Below are 21,879 nucleotides of genomic sequence, written 5' to 3'. Positions count from 1 at the left end.
TACTCATTTAAAACATGAAATTAATTTTGTACATTTAAATTCCAAAAGCTCTGAAAGGTAACACTTCAAGTAGTTCACTATAAGCAAACTATAGAGCAATTTGTGATTCATGCTTAGCTACACAGTGTCCTATAGACACATTATTAGTATGCAAAAGTCTCAGTAGTTTCCTATTTATAGTGGGCATGGGGCCAAACAAAGCTGGAGAAAAGTTGACAAAGTTAGAACCATCATGAGCATTAATCATGGGGTTAGCCATGCGCTCCATACGATGACGTCAATTATATTTATATTTTGTAGACAATGGCAACTGAACCAGCTAAACAGGCTGTCAGCCAGGCCTGGACTGGCTGTTAGGAGTACTGAGAGATTTCCTGGTGGCTTGGCCTGTCCACTGACCTGGAGGTTCAGTTTATCTGATGTTTCAAGGGGGGGGGGGGGGGGGAGGTGTACAAGCAAGCGTGTGAGTAGGTGAGGGGGTGAGTCAGTGTCAGACTTAGCGAGAGAGTGACACAAAGAGCATCCCGATTGGCCTGTCTCTGCGCTCAGTGGACCTCTCTGTTTTTTTTTTTGTGGGCAGGATTTACAGTATACATCCTCTTTCTCGGGTTACATCAGTTCAGTCCAGGTCACTTCTGCATCTCCAGTTCGGCAGAGAGTTCAAAAACCGAGAATATGACCCCCCCCCCCTCCTCCTTTCCTATAGGGTCAAAATACTGACATTGTTGCAACAGTGACTCTTCTATTGCTCCAGTTGGTTGAATAACTGTAAAAGAAATGTTGGGGTGAGTTTATAGGGCAATAGCATTGCTAACCTTATTTACACTAGCTGGTTTGCTGTGTTTCTCTATTGATGTTGTTCATTTGGGCCATTCTCTGTAGACCTACAATATCATAATAGTATAATATACTAATAAAGCAAAAAATATTTCTGCATATTCTCAATATATATATACAGGACAATGCTAGACCTCATGTGGCTGGAGTGTGTCAGCAGTTCCTGCAAGATCAAGGCATTAAAGCTATGGACTGGCCCGCCCGTTCCCCAGACCTGAATCCGATTGAGCACATCTGGGACATCATGTCTCGCTCCATCCGCCAACGTCACGTTGCACCACAGACTGTCCAGGAGTTGTATATATATATATTTGGATGGGTTTGTGGGATGGAGGTGGTGCTGCTGCCTGGAGCTGTTTTTGCAGGGTGGGATACAGACACATACAATAAAGCTTGCAGAGTTACAGATAAATGGATATGAAGAGGGAAAGACTTAAAAAAGAAAAGCACTTGATGAAGCTGCTATATGTTTTATTTTATATTTTATATATTATTTTATATATTATTATATTTTATATACATATTATATATGTTATATTTTTTATATAGATTTTTATTAAGGAAAACATTTTGAAAAGTTTGTTAGCCATGTAGGAAAGATTTCTTTAACGTTTACTTTTGTTTTTGAAACATTAGCTAGCTGTAAGCTATCAGTTAAAAAATTATTTGCCCAAATTCACAAAATGTAGATACTTTAGACTCTTCAGAAATAAGTTTGATTGTCTGCTTACTTTCTGAGGTAGGACACTCTTCCAGCTTTGCAATGAATGTCATAGATTATACATTTAGGTATTAATGCTCCTTTATCTATCTGTACTGTTAGTTACTCACATATATGGACAAATATGTAGAGAGCATGGTAACTTTGTGTTTTCAGCCCATTAAAAGTTGGGTTCTCACAAAGCTTTAAAACTTTGTGTCTATCAAAATGTATGGAACTTCTTAGGTAATTGAGCTGGTAATTAACAGACAGTTATGGAGGCTATTTTCTGTTGCCTTAAACATGCATATAAAAACACACTACACTAAACACATATTCACGCAGATCCAATAGCTGTGAGTGGAGTGTGTGTGGCTTGAGTCCTGGCATGATTCCTTTGCTGAACTCCTGTCTCAGTCCGGCCCTGTCTTCAGCCCATTCCTGGATGGCGACTGCTCCCTATCAACTAAACTACAACTGAAAGTCTTCCTTTCTTCTTTGTCTGCTGCTTCTCATTGACTCTTCCTTTAACATTGGCCAATTGCAGTTGACATTTTCTCTAATAAAACTCTAGTAGCAAATAATTTGATAAAATAATCCCTACTTGTATACGTAAGGGCAAAGTCAACAGAACATAAGTGGGAAAGTTTCCAAAAATCAATAAAACACAGAAAAAATGCTACTCTTAAGCATGCTAGACCTTGGAGACCGCCAACACTGTCCCCATCAGATAAAACAGCACACCAAGCTTTCAACTTTCAAAAAAAAAAAAAAAATCACAGACGTCTTTCCAGCTTTTCCATTGTGAGGAGAGGCATCAACACTGTCCGAAAGAACATGTAGCTGATCAAAAAGCTATAAAAAGATATTAAAAATTATCAACGTCCTGATGTTTGCAAAACAATGGAGTGACCATTGACATCACTTAATGTGGTTAAAAATATATAATATTAGAATATTATATATATATATATATATATATATATATATATATATATATATATATATATGTATAATATTATATAAGTTATATATACGCAGCTTTGACTGTAATTTAAATAATTAGGCAGTGTTACTCCTTAGTGTGCTCTTTATAGAATTTTATATAATCTTTACATATATATATATATATATATATATATATATATGCACCTTTGACTTTGCACTTTAAAAAACTAGGTGTCATTCCTTAGTGTGCTCTTTGCCCTCCCTTTTTACCTGTAACATTGCCTGTAACTTACCTGCAACATATTGTGATACATGAAGTGTACTTGAATTGTAAATGACTACATTATCTCTCAATAATGTCATTTAAAACCCGATGAAACATGCAGAAATTTCCAATATGAACCACTCCAACAAATGCTGTAATAACTGGCTGATGCACCTTTACAGATGAGGCTTAATCCTATTTAGAGTTTAATCTTTTTTAATATTTAACAAATTCAATGTTTTTAAGTCTGCACTGACACACTGGCTGAATTGACACCAAAATAAAAGACTAAGCTCCAGTCATTTTGTTCCCCATCTATATATATTTTTTTTAGATGAAAGAAATTTTTATTTCCATTTTTTTGGCTATAAGCATGAAAGAAACGGACTTGGACATGAACTTAGCTGGTACCAAATAATAAATGTTGGAACTGATGTTAGCAACAGAGGCGGCAAGGCTTTTTAAAGCGTAGCTGCCACCCTGTACCGCCCGTGTGACCACACCCCTGCCTCACAGTCTGTCTAGACTCCACCGTGATGTAAAGTCCTTCAGTCCACGGCCTGTTCAGACTCCTCCACCACAATGTAAAGCTTTCGGCCTGTGATCTGTTTAAATCCTCAACTGCAAAGTGAAGTCCTGTAGTCCGTGGCCTGTTCAAACCCCTCCGCCTCAATACCCGGTCACTCAGCCTCTTAGCCTGTTCAAACACATCCATTGCAATTTAAATTTCTTTGGCCTGCAGCGTCTAAAACGACTTGCTTAGTCTGTGGCCTGTAAAGGCTCTTCCCTTAGTCCCTCGGTCCATGATACCAGAGATCTACTAGAGTACTAAAATATTCTAAGTACATGTACTATTATTTGGATGAAATCTTACTTAAGTAAAAGTTACTTTGTTACTGTTTTAACAGCAGGCCGGGGGGGCCGGGGTCTCTCCTGTATAGTGCAAAGAAGGGAATACAAAAAGTTGTGTTTAATTAAAGGAACACCTCTACAAGTGAAAGTGCAACAAAATAAAACTTGTCAACAAACAACATAAATTATGCATAAATTATGGATTCTGTACACAATCCTTTCTTTCCATCTTTAACCAACTATATATATATATATATATATATATATATATATATATATATATATATATATATATATACAGTGTATCACAAAAGTGAGTACACCCCTCACATTTCTGCAGATATTGAAGTATATCTTTTCATGGGACAAAACTGACAAAATGACACTTCGACACAATGAAAAGCAGTCTGTGTGCAGCTTCTATAACAGTGTACATTTATTCTTCCAGCCTTGGCCATCTTCATGTAGCACAACAATTCGTCTTTTAAGATCCTCAGAGAATTCTTTGCCATGAGGTGCCATGTTGGGACTTTCAGTGACCAGTATGAAAGAGTGTGAGAGCTGTACTACAAAATTGAACACACCTGCTCCCTATGCACAAGTGAGACCACTAACGAGTCATGTGCCATTTTGGAGGGAAAATGACAAGCAGTGCTCAATTTGGACATTTATGGTGTAGTCTCTTAGGGGTGTACTCACTTTCGTTGCCGGTGGTTTAGACATTAATGGCTGTATATTGAGTTAATTTGAGGGAAGAATAAATTGACACTGTTATAGAAGCTGCACACAGACTACTTTTCATTGTGTCAAAGTGTCATTTTGTCAGTGTTGTCCCATGAAAAGATACTTAAATATCTGCAGAAATGTGAGGGGTGTACTTTTGTGATACACTGTGTATATATATATATATATGTAATACACTGATTTGGTATACGTTCCTCATACAACCCATGAAAACAACTTTAAAAAAACGACTGAACATTCTGAATGTACTTTAACATTCTGACATGACTGTGTATGAAGTCATATCCCCATTTACATTCAAACAGGCGGTGATTTTACTTTCATTTGCCAGCATAATTTTCATCACCAATTATAAACTACACAGAGCTAAGCACCTACCAAAGAGCAAATCAAAAGTTGATGTGTGAATTTGCAACTGCAGTTATTAATTCAACTGAACATCATTTCTGTTTATACTTAATATTAATAAATTGCTGTTTAGCATTATTTTACAGCCTGTCGGATGTTGTGGAATAGTTATGTAAATAGGTACGGTCCATATATCGATTTGATGTAATTAGATGTGGGGTTGAGTACTAGTGGTATCTCTGTTTTGGATCATGTCAGGTAACAGAGCATTAGCATCATTTAATAACTAGTTATCAGCAGGTTGCAAGATAGATAGCTGGATGGATGGATGGATGGATACCTTTTGATTGATCACCAGAGGGAAATTATATAGTCATAGCAGGCAGGTACATTTACAAACAATAAATTAAATACAACATGAATACTAAGGTCAGACTGAGCAGCAGAAACTTGTTCTCCAAACTGATTACCCCCTTAAAATCACCACTAGCCTCAGTATATATAACCTCTACACACACCTACACACACTGACATTCCCCCCAACTCTAGAATAACCTTCCAGATAATGTTCAGGACTCAATGCACAGTCTCATTCTTCAAGTCTAGGCTGAAAACTCATCTGTTTAGTTTAGTCTGTTTAATGTTTCTCCTTAGATAAAGGTTGTAGGTCCAGGGGTTTACGAACACAGGGAATTGTAGTATACTGAGATGTTGATGCTCTAATCCTGCAGCTTGCACTCGATCATGTAGGTTTGTGGACGGTGGAGCAGATGCACGCCAGTGTTTCAGGGTGCTCATGTGGCTCTGCTACCCTCTGGCTCTCTCCTTTTAATTAGGCTGTTACAGTCAGACTTGCCGAAGTCGCCAGACACCCTCCGATACCGCTCAACTGAGTTCCAAATAAGAGCACTTTCTTTGATGACCTGAAAGTATGTGGACATTAATCAAGATTAATCAATAATTAAGGTTATTAACTCTTACCACATTTCCAGAAGCACACTTATGACATGTGTCCAGTCACAGTGTTTCCCCTACCCAAAAAGCCAGACGTTCTGCATTCACGAGTGAGATTGATAGTCCAAAATTATGTAAAAAAAATAAATAATAATTCTTGGGTGCTCAGCACCCCTAAAGCTCTGCTGCTAGAATCGACCCTAAGTACCAGAACACAGAAAAACGACTTAACTACAGTAATGAATACGGCTGCACTGATATTGGGGGGGAAAAGCTGATATTGCAATATTTATCTGCAGCATATATTATGATATTTCAAAAAATGCTTCCGATTTCACCAGAAGTCAATGATCCAACATGTCAGCATATTAATAACGCACTTTCTGTAGCCAATGTTAGAGTAAAAAAATAGATATTGGGCAGGTTTGATCTGCCTCTGGTAGATATGTCACAAAAAAATAAAAACAGTGTGAATCGCCTTGGTTTCAAGCAGCATTAGCGTTTTAAGAAATTGAATTTGGCATCAATTTTGACATCCTGCGATGTGAGTATTGCTGAAAAGATATCTTGTGCAGCCCTAGTAATGCAAATAATTGTACATATTTAAGCACCTGTAATGTGAAGCCTCTCAGCTCATTCTTGGTTGACAGCGACAACGTCCCAAAAACACACCACAAACACACTAGACACAACTGAAACCCAACAAATCCAACAAAAATAGCCTTTCAGCACACAAGCATTCCTTTACGGGTGGAAACAATGACTCTCAGTTTATTTTGATGGCAGCACAGGCTGCTGCTCTTTCAAAGTCTTTAGCCGACCTCACATTGCAGGAAAAGTTGCATTAAAGGAATGTTTAGAATCATTACGTATGGCAGGGATCAGGTATGTCTGATCTAACTGATCCCAGTTATCAAATACATTTGTGTAGCTGGTTGTTTGACTATGGTAGCAGTCACTTGAAAAAGTGTATTTTGTGTTTCTGGGGTTGTTGGGTAGGGGCAACTCAATTTTCACTGCACTGCAAATGTGTGGTTGGTCTGTGCACAACCAATCTACTGCTTTTCAGATTCACCCTTTGCCATTTCATCATCACATCCTCCTTCACTCCACTGACGTCTACATTCATCGCCGGAAGTAAGATGACCTGCTGACAAGGACTATAGCCCTAGGCCTTCCAACATCAAGTGGAAAAAGAAACAGTGTTCGAGATGGGAGGTGTAAAAATGGAGAATCATATGCAGTAGATTCTGGAATAAAGCTTCAATAACTGCTACAGGAGTCCCACTTTGTCCCAGACTACTGTAGAATTTGTCCTTTTGCATAATTTGGACCTGTGGATCTCTTACTTTGGGTGAAGAGGATGTGCAGATAGTCAGGAAAATGAGACAAACCAATTACACGTGTGACGTGGGTATGGAGGAACTCATGGATCCTGATGGAAGAAAATAACATGGTCCTGCACTGAACAGGATATATGCCTGCTCCTCTATCTCTGCTCTGTCCTCTTCCTCTGCTTCCTCCGCTGTACAGATGTTAGTAATGCAGGCTCAGAAGCTGCTTTTTATCTTTTTACAGTCATGTGGAAAAAATAGGAATTAGGATTAACATATTTAAACATACGAACGTTCACTTAATCAACACTGAGATACAGAGGTAATACAAATAAAAACAATAAAACTGATGAAACTCATTTTAAGTGTGGTTGGTGTGGCGCAACATAACACACTACCACTACACCACTACCTGCCAGTGAGCTACCACACCATGTGGGAGACTGGGGTTTGATTCCCGGTCTGCACTTACACCAATAAGAGTCCTCGGGCAAGACTCCTAATACTAGGTTGGCCCATCTTTGTAATACGAGTAACCTTGCAAGTCGCTCTGGATAAGAGCGTCAGCTAAATGCCACAAATGTAAATGTAATTAATAGAGAATGAATTTTGAAAGCTATCACCTCCACAAATTGCACTGCTTTAAAACACCTAAAATTAAGGAAATTTGCTTTTGGAGGTGTCTGTCTTACTTAAAGCTTGAACATTCCAAAGAGCTCTCTGAGGCCTTCAGAAAGAAGGTTGCAGAGGCAAATGAGTCTGGGAAGGGATTTAAAAAGATCTCAGAACCAATAGAAATCATCCATTTCACTGTACACAAACTAATTTCAACAACATGCAAACGGCCAACATGGCCAGGTCAGGCTGTCCTTGCAAGTTCAGCCCAAGAGCAGACCTCAAGATTTGTCCGACTGCTGTCAGAAAAACATGAGGCCAAGCTTTTTAAAGCATGTAGGTGTCTGTTCTTGGGCTGAACTCGTGGGTGGCTTGGCCTGGCCATGTAAATGACCTGCATAGTGAAAGGCTTATTTCTAATTGTTCGAATTGGTCTTTTTCCATTCTTTTCCAGACTCAAATGCACCTTCAGCTTTCTTCCTGAAGGTTTCAGAGAGCTTTTTGGATTTCCCCAATCGTGACACCATTTACATTGTTCCTAGAAAGAATTTAAAAATTCTGTTCTTGACTTACAGGCTAATTAGAGGACATTATCCACCGTCCGAAGTGAGTTCGAAGCTGAGAGAAAGGAGGTATTTACAAAACTGTAAATTACTCCAAGAAGGCCAAAGATCAGACAGTGCAGAATGTATGCATGCAATTATTAAAAATTATTCATTTTAGTGTAGCTAATAGCCAAATCATCAGGCCAGCTAATCAAGTAGAGGGAGAAAGTACAAAGATTGAACTTATTGACGTCTCAGGGTCACCCTGCTGTAACCGAACTCACCGTTACTTAACTCATTTCAATGTCCCAGAAAACAAACAAGTGCATCATGGGTATAGAATTATATTTATTTATATTTACAAAAAAAGGGGACACTGGGGACATATGGGTATCCACTGTATTAGGATGAGGTAGCTGTGGGGATTCCAGTAGGCCCAAGTTGTAGGGCCGTAGCAGCGTGTATGTGTAAATGGGTTAAAAAATATCTCTCAAACCACGCAGCTACAGTACGCTAATGTACATTAACACATATCCTTTTACTGGTTTTAGCACAACCAATAAATAGCCTTAATAGCCTATTTGATCAAATGACCACACTATCAGGCCCCTGCAACTTATCCAGAATGCAGTGGCACGGGTCATCTTCAACATTTCTAAGTACAACCATGTAACTCCTCTGCTGCGTTCTTCTCCTCACTGGCTTCCTGTAGCTGCTGCCCGCATCAGATTCAAATCCCTGACCCTGGCCTACAAAGCCCAGAACAGACCAGCCTCTCCGTACTTGAAGCCGATCCGCACCAAGAGCCCTTCCAGCTTCAAGTACTGCTCGGTTTGACCCACCATCCCTTAAAATCCTCGCTTGCTGTCTTCAAACGCAGACTGAAGACCCACCTCTTCTGAGAGTACTTGGGTGAAGAGACGAGTATTATGGTCTCCTTATTGGCTTGTGTTTAGTAGTGTCTAAACTTTTGAATTTTTAGTCTATTCAGACTAGCTGAGGTTATTCTTGAGTAAACAGTAAAGCACTTCTGTAAGGCGCTCTGGATAAGACTGTCAGCTAAATGCTGTAAATGTAAATCATCTCCTTTCAGTTCAATGTACAACCCAGGCCTACTTGAAACCTCCAGACATGATATCCTAACTACTGTGGATACCTTTGTGTCCCCAGTGTCCTCTTTTTAGAAAATAAAAACATGCTCATCCTAACATTTGGATCAGATGCTTTTAAGATGATCGGCACAGATTCAAACAGGTGTGTCCAAACTTTGTACTGGTACTCTCAGACTGTGACCTGTGCCAAAAATTGGGCACTTTACAGCCTGCAAAGTCTTCGTAGCAGCTAAAGGTCTGTAGTTCTCATAGTTGGATTTGTTTCCCTGTCATCTTGCATGTCAGGGAACCCTAAGTGCCATTCCAAGCACTTCAGTTTGTCTCTCTTCAGGTAGCCCAGGGTAGATTTTATCATCCTCTTTTCTGCTTCATCCTTTGGTTTTTATTTAAACTTGACATTTATATGCTGCATTTGCTGGCATTTTGTGGAACCCACCCATCCATCCATTCATCAATTTGGATCGGTCCCTTGAGCTAATCTTCAGAGAAAACTTGTGAACAGGCTTCAAGCACCGCAAAGAACTGAAAGACTCCTGGCTGCTACAGCATTTACAAACTACGGTTTCTGCCAAAGGGTAGGATACTAAGCACAGACTCTGTAAACTACCCAAACATTTGCACAGAATTTGCTAAAAATGTATTTTATAATGGAGTAACATAAGCAGCTGGGTTTCCTTCTTCTTCCAATTAAAGTAAATGACAAAAGGGGTCATTTGGCAAAGGGTGCCCAAACTTTTGCATTCACCGGTGTCAATGTAATCATCCTGATTATAGTAAAACCTTAATTTATCAAAATTATTTGCAAAAACAATTCGAATTCTTAAATCCTCAATGCATTACATCTTTATAGTACTTTCAATATCCACTTTAATAATAAATTGACAGGATTAAGCTTACTTATAAGTGTTGATGCTTAGGGTCATAGCAATTTTTAAAAATGTAACCTTGATAAAAGATGGTACGAGATGAAGATGTCTGTAAAAGTGTTTAATTGGCGTTTTGCACCAGTAATATCTCCTTGCTTATTGAGCATCATGTGCAAGAACATATGTATTCATATATATGTTCTTGCATACATATTCATATGTATATGTATTGTGGTATGGCAACAGATGAGGCAGTCAGAGTAAAATGTAAAATTTATTCATATTGATATTGGTCTTTTTACAGTTTCAGTTCGTTTGTGGTTTGAGATTTAAACAAAATCACATTTAAAACTTCAAATAACTTCACTCCATAACAACCTGTGGAAGCTTCGGGTCTAAAAAAATGCTGAATCTGAAAAGGACGTTTGGGATTACCATAAAAACGGTTTCTGACAACCTTAAAAGAAAATTCAAAAACAGTAATTTACGCAAAACTTCGAAAAAGTCACATTCAGGCTTGCAGAGATTCCCTTATTTGAAAACAGAGACAGTAACTACCTAAAGTTTGAATTATGACAAGGAAAGATGAGTCATAAGACACTTCTTATAGTTCAAATATCACAAATATGCAAAGCATGGCATTTTTACCCACAATCAACTATTTCCTGGTCAACAATAAATGTTACTTTGTTTCTCCTAACCTTCCCTCATCACTTAGAAACTGATTCAGTGCCTCTAACCTCTCCCTTGGTCTATTTTCTAGTATATCATAAGATCGCCACAAAGAAAAGGTAGATCACAAGGTCCACCTCAGCAGTCGTTCAAGTACGTCCCAGTCCATCTCACCTGATCACTCAACAAGTATTCTTAGGTTTAAAAACAAAGCTACCGTTTTAAGTGCACTCAAGATTACGCTATTTATAAAAAATAACTGTAATAATAATAATAATAATAATATTATAATTGCAGTAATTACAATAGTAGTAATAATTTTAAAGCATTCTACACAATCCTCATTTACAAATATCACCATGACCATCAAGCTCCACCCCCTGAGAGAAACATGACTGGTTCAAGTCCCCATCTGTTGCAACTGCAGTACATCTTTAGTTTGGTAATTTAAATAACAATTACGATTACTGTACGGAAAATGCACACAATACCAATAACCATAATTACATCTAGAAACTGAACCTCATTCTCATGTGACTGATTCCAGGTATTTACAGTTGTCATATTTCAAGAAAACAGCCTTCCTCCTCACAGCTTCTTCCCAGTGTTCTCCTCCTAAGAAGTTTAAAAGATTGAAAAGATAAGTACAGTTTACAAATTGGACTGTATGCTGACAATATTTGTGTAATTCACCAGAATTCAGTGGTATATTTGGGGTACACGCCTATGGAAACGTGTATGAATACGTGGTGATGCATTTCAAGCATGAACATTACCTTAAGAGGCAGCAATACACTGATGGCATTTGTAGAGTGTGGGGTTGTGTGTTCTTATATGACTCCTCACATTTTTCTGCCTGAAGAAGGTCTTACTACACAACTTTTGGAAAGAAGGGGAAATGATGGCAAGTTATAATTTGGTTGTAAATAATAAAGCTTCATTACACCGATAACAGAAACTGTAAGAAGTTAGCACTGAACAGTACCGTAACCAAAGACCTAAGGAATAAAAATGGTGCAAGATGCTGAGATCATTTTATTATTTTGGGATAGGTACTGCATTGTTTGCAACGATGAAGGAAGAGTATTGACGTCCGCTACAAAGAGTAATGCAACGGACCACTTACCGGACATGGCCAGTGTTTGCCTTCAATGTGCCTCATGCGGTGCATGATGAGGGCATCACAGTCCCTATAGGATGCTCTGCACTGCAGACACGTGTGAACTCCACTAGAGGCCTGACGGCGGGTTCCCTTCATCTGTTTAAGCCGAGCCCGCCGGATGGATTCCAATATGACGCTGCGCCGGCTGTTCACAGGATACAACTTCTTCACATTCTTTGAGGAAAGGAAAAAAAAAAAAAAAGAACTTATCAACACACTGGCCTCACTAGTCTCACTCAGAAATGAGGAGTTATGCTATGTACTTGGATGCACTGCAATCTGTTATACCTTTGTCTTTGGTGGTTCTTTTTTAACCTTGCAGTTCTTTTTGCTGACTTTGTGCTGAGTGGAACTTTTCTTGACTTTTGACCGCTGGGACACCCTTGTTCCTTCCTCCTCCTTCTTCACTCGGACCTGCATCCTTTGAGAAAAAGGAGGCGACCTGTTGCCTAGTCCAGCCCAGTGAGGGCCATCCAGACCAGTCCGGTCTGGCATGAGCCTCGAAGTGATCCGATCTCTTCTCATGATGCCAGGTGACATATTGCTAGGAGATCCACTACTGTGGGAGAAGGAGCGAGTCAAACAAATGTCCACACTCTCATCCTCTCTCTTAATTCCACCCGGTGGACGGCAAAGTCCAAAAAGAAAGCCCTGGTCCAACAGTTTGACAGGAGGTTTGCTCTGACGTTTACCCAGATCAGAGACATCAGTAGTTGTTGAGAAAGTCTGCGTCAAGGGTAGAGGATCTGCTGGCTCTTCTTTGATTGCCTTATACAGAGGATTGTTGTGGTAGTGCTGGTGATTGGTGGAGGAAACATCCCAACTCCCTGCACCCTGAAGAGCAGGGTGACCCTTTTCCTCAATTTTCTTTACTCGTGCCATGTTCTTTCTGCTCTGATGGACCTGGTTTCTTCTAGCCCCTTTTTTACTTCGCTCGGGTTCCAATTTTGCTGCTGCACGGTTACAACTAGGTTTTGTCTTTTGTTTGACCGACTTGTTCAGTCTTGTATTTTTGCACTTATCCGTTGTTGTACGTCCAACGTTGTAGCGCAAGATGCGCTTTGACTCCGTGGCAGCTACTCTTAATCGGCGTTCTACTGGTGGCTGATTCTTTGCGGCTGATTTTTTGGCTTTGGGAGGAGCCACTGTTGGCTGCTGGTGGGCAGGCTGAGAGATGACACATTCGGCTAGTTCCCGTTTTGGCCTCAGCATAGCTCTCTTTTGAGCAGCATGGGCTCTTTGTACTGTGCCTCCATCTCTGGCTGCGGGTCGAGCAAGTGCTTTGCTTGGGCCGCTAGCATGGCTTCTCAGTGGACGGTCACTATGAACTCCTTTAGAGTCTGCCTGCAATGATGATCGGCTACGCGTGGCCCTAATACTCAAAGGCTCCATTTGTCCAACTGCGTCTTTCTTCCTCTTCGACCTCTTCTCCAGGGGGGTTTCTTGGGGCTCAGTTTTTATCACTTTGTTTAGAAGGTCCATTCTGGTCATGTCACAGAGGGACAAAGAGGAGCTGACTCCCACAAACTCTCCTAAACTAGTTGCATAGCCCCCTAGACCTTGTGCACGGGGTTTGCGTCTGGTTGTTAGCGAGTAGTCACTCACTTTCAACTTCCTAAGGCGTTTTTTTTGCCCCCAGCCTGACAACTGCTCTGGGCCAGGCACTAGGGACTTCCTTTGCAAGCCAAGGAAGCTAAGAAGCCGATATTTCTCCTGAGCTCGAGGACTGTGTACTTCATCTTGTGGTACTACACCATGCACTTCGTCCTGCACGGACTCCTGCTTCACCTTCACAGGTGTTGCAGGAGTCACCTGAGAGTGAGACTGTCCCGAGGAAAAATCTGACTTTGCCCTGTATATCCGGTCATAAGAAGAGGACTTTCTCTTCCTCTTGGAAGAGAGGTCAATTTTGGGCAGGAGTCTACGTAGGGCAAGCGCAGCTCCTGGGCTGGAGCGAAGGAGCCGACGGGACGGAGAAGAGGATCGAGTGGAAGTTGAGGGAGAAGTTGAGATGACCGGCGAAGGGCGAGGGGATGGTTTTCTTTTACTGGACGGAGATTTAAAGTCCATGAGTTTCATCCTGCGTGTTGGGCTGCAAGGAAAACTTCCATCCTTTGTCTGGAGGGTGGAAAAAACCTGGCTTTGGTATGAAGTAGATAATGAATGATCAAAGTCCTCTCTACCAGATTCGTCTGTCCCCTCCACAGCATGTGCTCTACTCTGCATGGGGCTATTCCAGGAAGACCCTGAAACTCCTTCTGGTTCATCCTCTCGCTTCCTCTTAAATCCCACCGTCCTTCCTGAAAAAGGAGTGAACTGGTCTCTCCAGTTGTTCACAGAGGAAGATCCTGGCATTTCTGAGAGTGCCCCAACAGGATTTAGTGGTTTGGAGCTTTGATGGCCAGTTTCTTGCTCTTTTTGGATAGCAGAACAGGCCTCCAAAGCGTGCCACATACGGAGGTGGCGAGCCATTGTGGCTACTTCCGTCAGAGTGTCCAAGGTCAGAGTCAGTGTGGAAGTATAGCAGTACTCAAGCAAAGAAAGCAAGCTCTCCTCACGGAAACCTACAAAACAAACGAAGCGTGATGTGTCAATAATTCGCCTCAAAGAATGTAAAAGTGTACCATTAATGTTAAAGCATGACTACTAAAACACTAAATCTACACAAACGCTTGGATTTTCCATGTGGACGTAATTACGTCAGACAGTATAATGGAGAAATGGCAAAAAGAAAAATCAATCGAGCCTCAGCTTCATATCTAGTGCATGTAAACAGTCAGCCTCCCCACACTCAAATCACACAGTAAAACCGAACCAAAGCTAGACAACATACAAACCAACATTCAACTCAACATTTCTCAAAAACTGCTTGCCTGTGAGGTCGACGTGGGGCTGAGGGTCAGTGGCAGAGTCCATTTCAGTAAATAACTCCTGGAAGTACTCGCTTACAGCCGCCAAGACTGACTTGTGGGCTACAAATGAGTGGCCATTGCCCGTTTTCAATGTGATGTCACAGAACAGGCCGGCCTCTCGTTGGTCATTGAGCTTGCTCAAAACTTCATGGCTGTGGGATTTCACCATCCTAGAGATGTTCCCCACCTCCAAGCACTATGAGGGAGAAGGGGAGGGTGAGACAGGGAAAATAAACGAACGACATATGCATTAAAACTGGGCCATGGCAGGTAGTAGTCTCAGAAGAGTCAATAGCTCACCTCTGCTCTTTTGGTCAGGGTAAGATGGCACTCCTCACAGCCCAGAACAAAGTCTCTGACCTGAAAGTACATTCCTAGAAAGAAATAAAAAAAGACATATGTTACATCAGAGTCTGGAGAAATCATTCCCTGCCAATCAGTGAAGTCCTTCATTAGATTTAGACTAGACTATGAGATGTGCTGAAGAATTTAAGCACACCTGAAAGTCAGGGAAAGGAGGACTAGCGTTCATACTGTACTGCGACACTGAAACAAACTGAAAGGGAAAGTTCGCACTGGAAAGACATGTCTTACCAACCAGCTCATTTCCTCACAACTCCTCACCTAACCTGCATCTTGCTGACCATGATAACAGAAACCTGACTCCTGTGGTGCACAGGAGAGCAAAGGGCATGACATAGCGCGTTGTGTCAGCGATCAAACATCACACAACTCGCTAGCATGACGTTCAAGAAAAAGTTGAGCAAGTGGCCCAGCCAGCAGATGACTTTAGAAGAAGGCCAAACTGGCAAAGCCAGATGGCTCAATATGTAGCCGTCAATCTTACAGCCTTCAACATTCAATAGTGCCTGTAAAAGCTTCCTGGGCGATCTCCCCTAAAAACATGACAAGTACTTAGACAAAAACACACAACTGTACTGTACAACTTTCAAAGTGATGTCAGGGCAGTTTTACCTTCCCACCAGTAGTGCTCGGCTACCAATCTGTACGTGTCCTCCAGGGTGTGGTGGGGCTTCCCAGGCGTCCTGGAGTGAAAAGCCTCTATAGACTTGAGCCTCTTGTCTTCAGCCAGAACCTCGCGGTAGTGCACGGAGCCCTTCTCCAACTTTTTACGGTACAAGGAGCCACCGATGGTCTCGAAGAAGGGCGAAGAGGAGAAGGAGGAGGAGGAGGACGAGGACGAAGACGATGAGGAAGGAGAGTAGCTTTTGGCGGCGCTGACGCCATTGAGGTAACCCACGGTGTGTTTGGCAGTGCACAAAGTGTCATCGCCGGTACACGGTGGGTTGTATGTGCATTCGCCGGCCATTTTTGCCACCGGCTTCCTTATTTCTGAGCCTGTCTCTTAAAGCGCAAGTTAGTCTAGATTTGTTTCCACAGAGCGTGCAGGGGAGACGGCATCGGGATCCAACACCCGCTCGAGCCTAAGAACAAAAAAACAGGGATGCTCCCAAACAACGTCTCATAATCCTGCTGCTGGCGGATAAAGGGCACGGCACGAGAAGTGCAGGTGGAGGTCCAAAAGTTAGTGCAGCGGCTGTGATCCGGGACACAATGCAGCGCTATGAATGCAGGCTTTGCCCACAGGCCCACGAGCTCCTCGCCGCCGCCGTCGTCGTCGTCGTCGCTGCTGCTGCTGCTGCTGCTGCTGTTGTTGTTGATGAGATTTTGTGAGAGCTAATCAACAGCTTTGAGCAGGCGGGCGCACTTCCACAGCACTGCCATCTACTCTGGGCGCCACGATGCTCCACACAACCCCATTGTAGCATCGTAGCAGGAGTCCAAGCTTTAGTAGTAGTAGTAGCAGCAGCAGGAGGAGGAGAAGGAGGAGAAGGAGGAGGAGGAGCAGGACGGTCTAGGTTTTGGACAGTCCCTCTGTAACCCACTCAAAGTTCAGCAATTAGAGCACGAGGAGCCGAGAAGTTTTCCAGTTGGTCAGAGGATCACCAGCAACCCTCCGCGACATCAAAACACAGTTCCAGGTGCAGATGGATGGATAAAACGGCTCATGTCGGCTCGTTACTGTATTAATCCCGGCGTGTGCGGCTGCTCTCCGCCACTTCTACCAACTCCACTCGACCAGGCGACGCTGGAACACCACCAACACAGCTAGAAACAGAGACTCGTGCTGGCCGCCCGTTTCTGTCAGCTTCAGTTACATCAGCCGCGCGCGTGAGAGCGAGCGTGAGAGCGTGCGGGCGAGCGTGCGGGCTCGTTACTTAGCCAGCTAGCACAGCAGCAGCAGCGGCGGCGGTGGAGGCGGCGGTGGCGGCTCGCCCTCCCAGGTGAGGGTTTCTCGAACTTGTGAATCTCTTTAACTCGGTTGAAACACGCCGCTACGGCTCACCGTCGCCAGCATCGCCAGCCAGCCCGCCGACGACCTCTCGCTCTCTCACTCACTCGCTCACTCACTCTCTCACTGACTCACTCACTCACTCACTCACACTCTCGCGCACACACTCACATACTCTCTCTCGCTCTTCGCGAGCATCAAACACAGAAGAGAGGGCGGCCTCCCGAAAGACCTCCGCGATTTTCACACTCGCCGTGTGTCTTCGCCCGAACGTGTAAATCCAGTCAGATGACCAAATAATCCAATTTCTGTTTAACTCGTAACCTTCTGCTGCTTACCATTTTTTTTTGTCAACCTAACTTCTCCTCGACGCCCAGCGCCTCGCCCGCCCTCCTTCACTCTCTATTAGTAGACTCTTTAAAGAGCCGCTACTACGGCTGATCTGATTGGTCCTCGCGGCTGTCAGTCAATTTCCTCGTTCTTTTTTTTTTTTCCTTTTTTCCCCTCCACTTTTTTTTCGAGATCAAGATAGGTTGTTGACGTCAGCGTTGCCTTAGCAAGTGAACCCTGTTAAGTTTATCATCATGGACCCAAAAAAAAAAAAAAAAAAAAAAAAAAAAAAGGTGTTGGGTTCATGCGTTTCGAGGGTTTTTTGGTGTTGATTTCCCTCGTTCCCTGGTTTTGAGTTACACTCGTAAATTGAGGGCATTGTAAGCTTGGTCAGCAACACACGCTCGGCAGATTACAAAGCTTCTTTGATATGAATTCATCTGTCGCCTTTCATCTGCTTCTCTATCAGCCCTCACGAGTCATATAGTGCAGCTTCATTTTTATTGTAGCCAGGGAGAAACCTGTCATTTCTCTGATCACTTTCATTTCTTCCAGCTGTTGGCAAACCCCACTTATTCCTAGACAGAAATCAGGTGCTGAGCTGTTCATGCTGTTAATTTCTTTAATCTAAATCATCAAATAAGGGAAATGATGCATTTGTCCTACCTGGCAATGGATCATATAGAATAAAAAATACTAAATAGTGAAGTTTTGGAGCCAGGGTGTGAGTCGTACATCCCCAAGACTTGTGCCTTTACTATCTAAGGAACAGTGTAGTACGTAAAACACTACGTAATCTCAATATGTAGTATTTATATAATATAATATAATACGTAATAGAAGGGAGTTGCTTTTTGATGATGCTTTTGCCTTTACAATATTATGTATGGTAGACTATTACCCCAAACACTACAGACAATCACCAGTTCAGAAATGCAGCAGAAGAATATTAACATGTACTAGAAAGAGGAAGGCGCTTCCACTACTAGGTGTACACTAAAATTATATTCTTCAGTGTTGTTACAGTTTTGGAGATTAAAGATTGAAAGCTGGCCTTCTGGAATCCCAAAGGTCCAGCACAAAACAACTAGACAATTTTTTTTTTTTTACATTTTTTTAAGCGATGACACAAGGCCATGGTGGTGAACAACGTGCAGTGTACCAACCCTTGGGAATAATGGTTTAATAAGAGGAACATATTTTCTCAGTATATATAGTTATATAATAGGAAATATTAGAATAGCCAGCAAGGCAAACATCTATAAACATCTATCTGTTAAATTGTAAAATGATTCTCTCTTTAGACAAGCACGACTGACCTGCTATGAAGTAGGATTAGTGTTACTGCCTCAGTCTTGACTAACTGGTCTGGATATGGTTTTAGCTATAGCTGTTTTCTGAAGCATAATGGACACACTATTCCTTGATGCTGCAACTTTTAGCTTCTTTTTATTCAACAAATAAAGTACTTAGACTCACAGAGCCCTTTTTAGGGACACCGACTACACTGCACCCCTGTTCATTCATGCAATAAGTTCATCACCCATTTATGTGTTTGCAGCACAGTACATAAAACTATGCAGATGCAGACAAGCAGATTCAGATAATGGTCATCTAAATGATCGGTTGTGCCATGGTCAGAGCACTGGGTTATCAACGACAGGGTCGTGGGTTTGATACCCGGGTCGCCAAGCTGCCTCTGTTGGGTGTCCGAGCAAGGCCATTAACCCTTTTTGTGCGTGTTCTCTCATAGTGTGCACGGATGGGCCAAAGGCTGTCTAAGACAAACGGCTGCTGATCTCCAGGTATTTTCTAAATAGATCTTAAACTGTACTCAGAATGGTGCAATTAAGCGAAAAACTTCCAGTGAGTTCTACAGACTCAAATACCTTGTTGGAACCCATTCATCAACATGTATCAACCCGTTGATACAGTGAAAAAGCCTTTATTGTAAAATGGCTATTACCATAAAATCTCAGAATGCCTAATATGACCATATTCATTGTTATTGTGATAAATAAAACATTACACTATATCACAATAATCTTTTCTGAGTGTTTTGTTGATATCCATTAAAACACTGACATCAGCTAGAACTGAGAACCAGCTAGAAAAGAGCAGAATTAGTCCTGCTTAATTGTATTTATTATAGTGCAGTGTATGAAATGTAAAATAAGGATATTGTGTGCTTTAAATGTGGCACTCCTGCTTGTTTTTGTCCGTTACAGCTTAACAGATGTCTGAAATCTCTCATAAAATATAATGAAAGTAATAAAGTGATAAAAGTATCACTATATTTTATTTATGCCATATCACCCACACTTAGTCTATAGAGTTATAATGTAAATACATATTGTGCTTTTATCCAGATTTATGGATTGTACCCTTTACACTTCTGAAATGTAATGGCATTACATCAAGCTACATTACATTAAGCTCTCTGATCAGTACTAAGTCACTTAGAAAGTCCTTCAAGCGTGTAAGTGACATTTTCACTCCCATAATAATATAAATCTTCATATTCATTCAATTTCTTGAACCTCATTTTAGACTGAAGACTGATAAACAATAAACACCAGAGGCCTTTTGGCAGCCCAAACCCATGCCATAACAGTGCCTCCATCATGTTTGACAGATGCTGGTATGCTTCATCAACCATGTGCTCATGAACCATTGATTTCCTGTGAGTCTAGTGAGCCCTTTTCACTTGCATAAACATCTTTTTGGACTCCATATTGAACATTTCCATGAAGAGCTACCAAATGCAAAAGCAACACTTGGAATCAACTTTAGACCATTTTTCCCCCTGACCTTAGGAGGGAACATGCCATACCTGGCCATCAAACTGCTTATCAGTCAATTGCCCAATTCCCGTTTTAATATATGCTCATATATTTATAGACCTGACTGTAACTTTAATATATTAGCATATAGTAGTCATGTCTTTTAGTCTATGCTGTTAATGAGCAAGTTGGTTGAGGCACATTCAGATTTGAATAACTCTAGTTTACTGTAGTTATCTAATGCTTGATGGTGTGCTTTGCTATTTTAATGCCTACAGTTTTTGTAGACTGTAACTGAAGGGTTTTCATACTTTTCATAACAGTAAACACAGATCTCACTGAAAGCTATAACTATAGAACACCTTTGGAGGACTGTGTAAAAGAAAAGGAAAACGTTCAGTGACAGCTGACAGAAATTTCGACCATATCTCTAAATACCATTAGCACCAGAGAGAACCACACAGGGGTTGCTGACTGTAAAGTTGGAAAAAAGGAAAGTAAAGGCAAGATTTTATCAGGAATAGGTAATAGAAAACTTGAAAAATGCTTACATAAAGCTTCTGTTTACACACAGATAACAGATTTTATTTTGTATAATATAATTATAACCATGGGTTCCAAGGCAATTTAATACACACCCTCTTTCTTAAAAAGAAATCAAATATATATAGGGCAGATACATTTTATATTGGTATGGTGTGTGAATGCTGATTTTAAGCTTCTGTCATGAACAAATTCTTTCTTGTTGAAAGAATGTTACCAGAAACAGGTTTACCAGTTGGTCCAGCACATACGCAGGGCCCCTCTGTCACAGTCTATCCCTCTATAGACACATACTGAGACCTCCAGTTTGGCATCAAACCGAGACAATGAGACAATGCTGCCTTTTACCACTCTCACCTCTTTAGAAAAAAATGTGTTTTGTTTAGTTTTACAAGGGAAATGTGTTTTGTCCAGCTTAGTTTTTGTGCTAAATGCTGTGAAAAACGTCCAAATGAACAAAAGCCCTACTGTAAACATTTCCACACTCACAAGCCTTATTTTATTGTACAGCAAACCATTTTGGTTAACTCAAAATGGAGTAATACGATGAACATAGGGTTAAGATAATGTATTCTCTGCTGTTACTGAAAACAATTATGTGCAGTGAAGACAATTCAAGAGTAGTTATTTTCACCTAAGTTGAGTAAAAGTAACTAAAAACAATCACTGCCGATTAATTTCTTACATTTTTAATATTTGACTAATTAATTTATTCACATTGTTGTCAAATGCTGAACCATACCCAGTAGCAGGGGAACTGGTAACTTGGTCACTTTACACTTTACTACAGGTCACTACACAGCTGGTTCAGGTTTTCTGGTTTCACACAGTAACCAAATTTGGTAATGCATCACTGTATGGCACAATCCGTGAAGCTACTAGACACCTACATATGCCTTTCATGACAGCTGGTATATAATTACACAGCCATTCCTAAAGTCGTATTCCAGAACGTATCAATTGTCATTAAGGCTGCTTTTGACAGTTTTGATGATATTCAAATGATGCAAATTATTGGTATGCATCAAGCAGAGAAAACATCT

General features: G+C 41.2%; 1 protein-coding gene across 1 annotated transcript; it reads right to left on the bottom strand.

Annotated features, from left to right (window-relative positions):
- Positions 1-10,381: 10,381 nt before the first annotated feature.
- LOC140561281 (uncharacterized) lies at positions 10,382-17,548 on the bottom strand. Its single transcript, XM_072686381.1, has 7 exons — positions 15,842-17,548; positions 15,167-15,240; positions 14,828-15,062; positions 12,243-14,518; positions 11,919-12,128; positions 11,569-11,671; positions 10,382-11,407 (listed from the first exon to the last, which is right to left on the bottom strand). Exons 1-6 carry the CDS (start codon positions 16,194-16,196, stop codon positions 11,570-11,572), a joined length of 3,252 nt encoding a protein of 1,083 aa, XP_072542482.1. The 5' UTR covers positions 16,197-17,548; the 3' UTR covers positions 10,382-11,407; position 11,569.
- Positions 17,549-21,879: the final 4,331 nt, after the last annotated feature.

The sequence above is a fragment of the Salminus brasiliensis genome, chromosome 8 (genome assembly GCF_030463535.1).
Source record: "Salminus brasiliensis chromosome 8, fSalBra1.hap2, whole genome shotgun sequence".
NCBI lineage: Eukaryota > Metazoa > Chordata > Actinopteri > Characiformes > Bryconidae > Salminus > Salminus brasiliensis.
The sequence above is the reverse complement of the archived record's forward strand: the minus strand, read 5'-3'. Positions and strand labels throughout refer to the sequence as shown.

Bases quoted from the DNA above. Each gene is read 5' to 3' on its own strand.
- LOC140561281 (XM_072686381.1), bottom strand. From the start codon at position 16,196: ATGGCCGGCGAATGCACATACAACCCACCGTGTACCGGCGATGACACT. The intron at 15,241-15,841 runs GTAAAACTGCCC...ATTTCTTTCTAG, and splicing joins CGAGCACTACTGGTGGGAAG to GAATGTACTTTCAGGTCAGA. The intron at 15,063-15,166 runs GTGAGCTATTGA...TCTCCCTCATAG, and splicing joins CCCTGACCAAAAGAGCAGAG to TGCTTGGAGGTGGGGAACAT.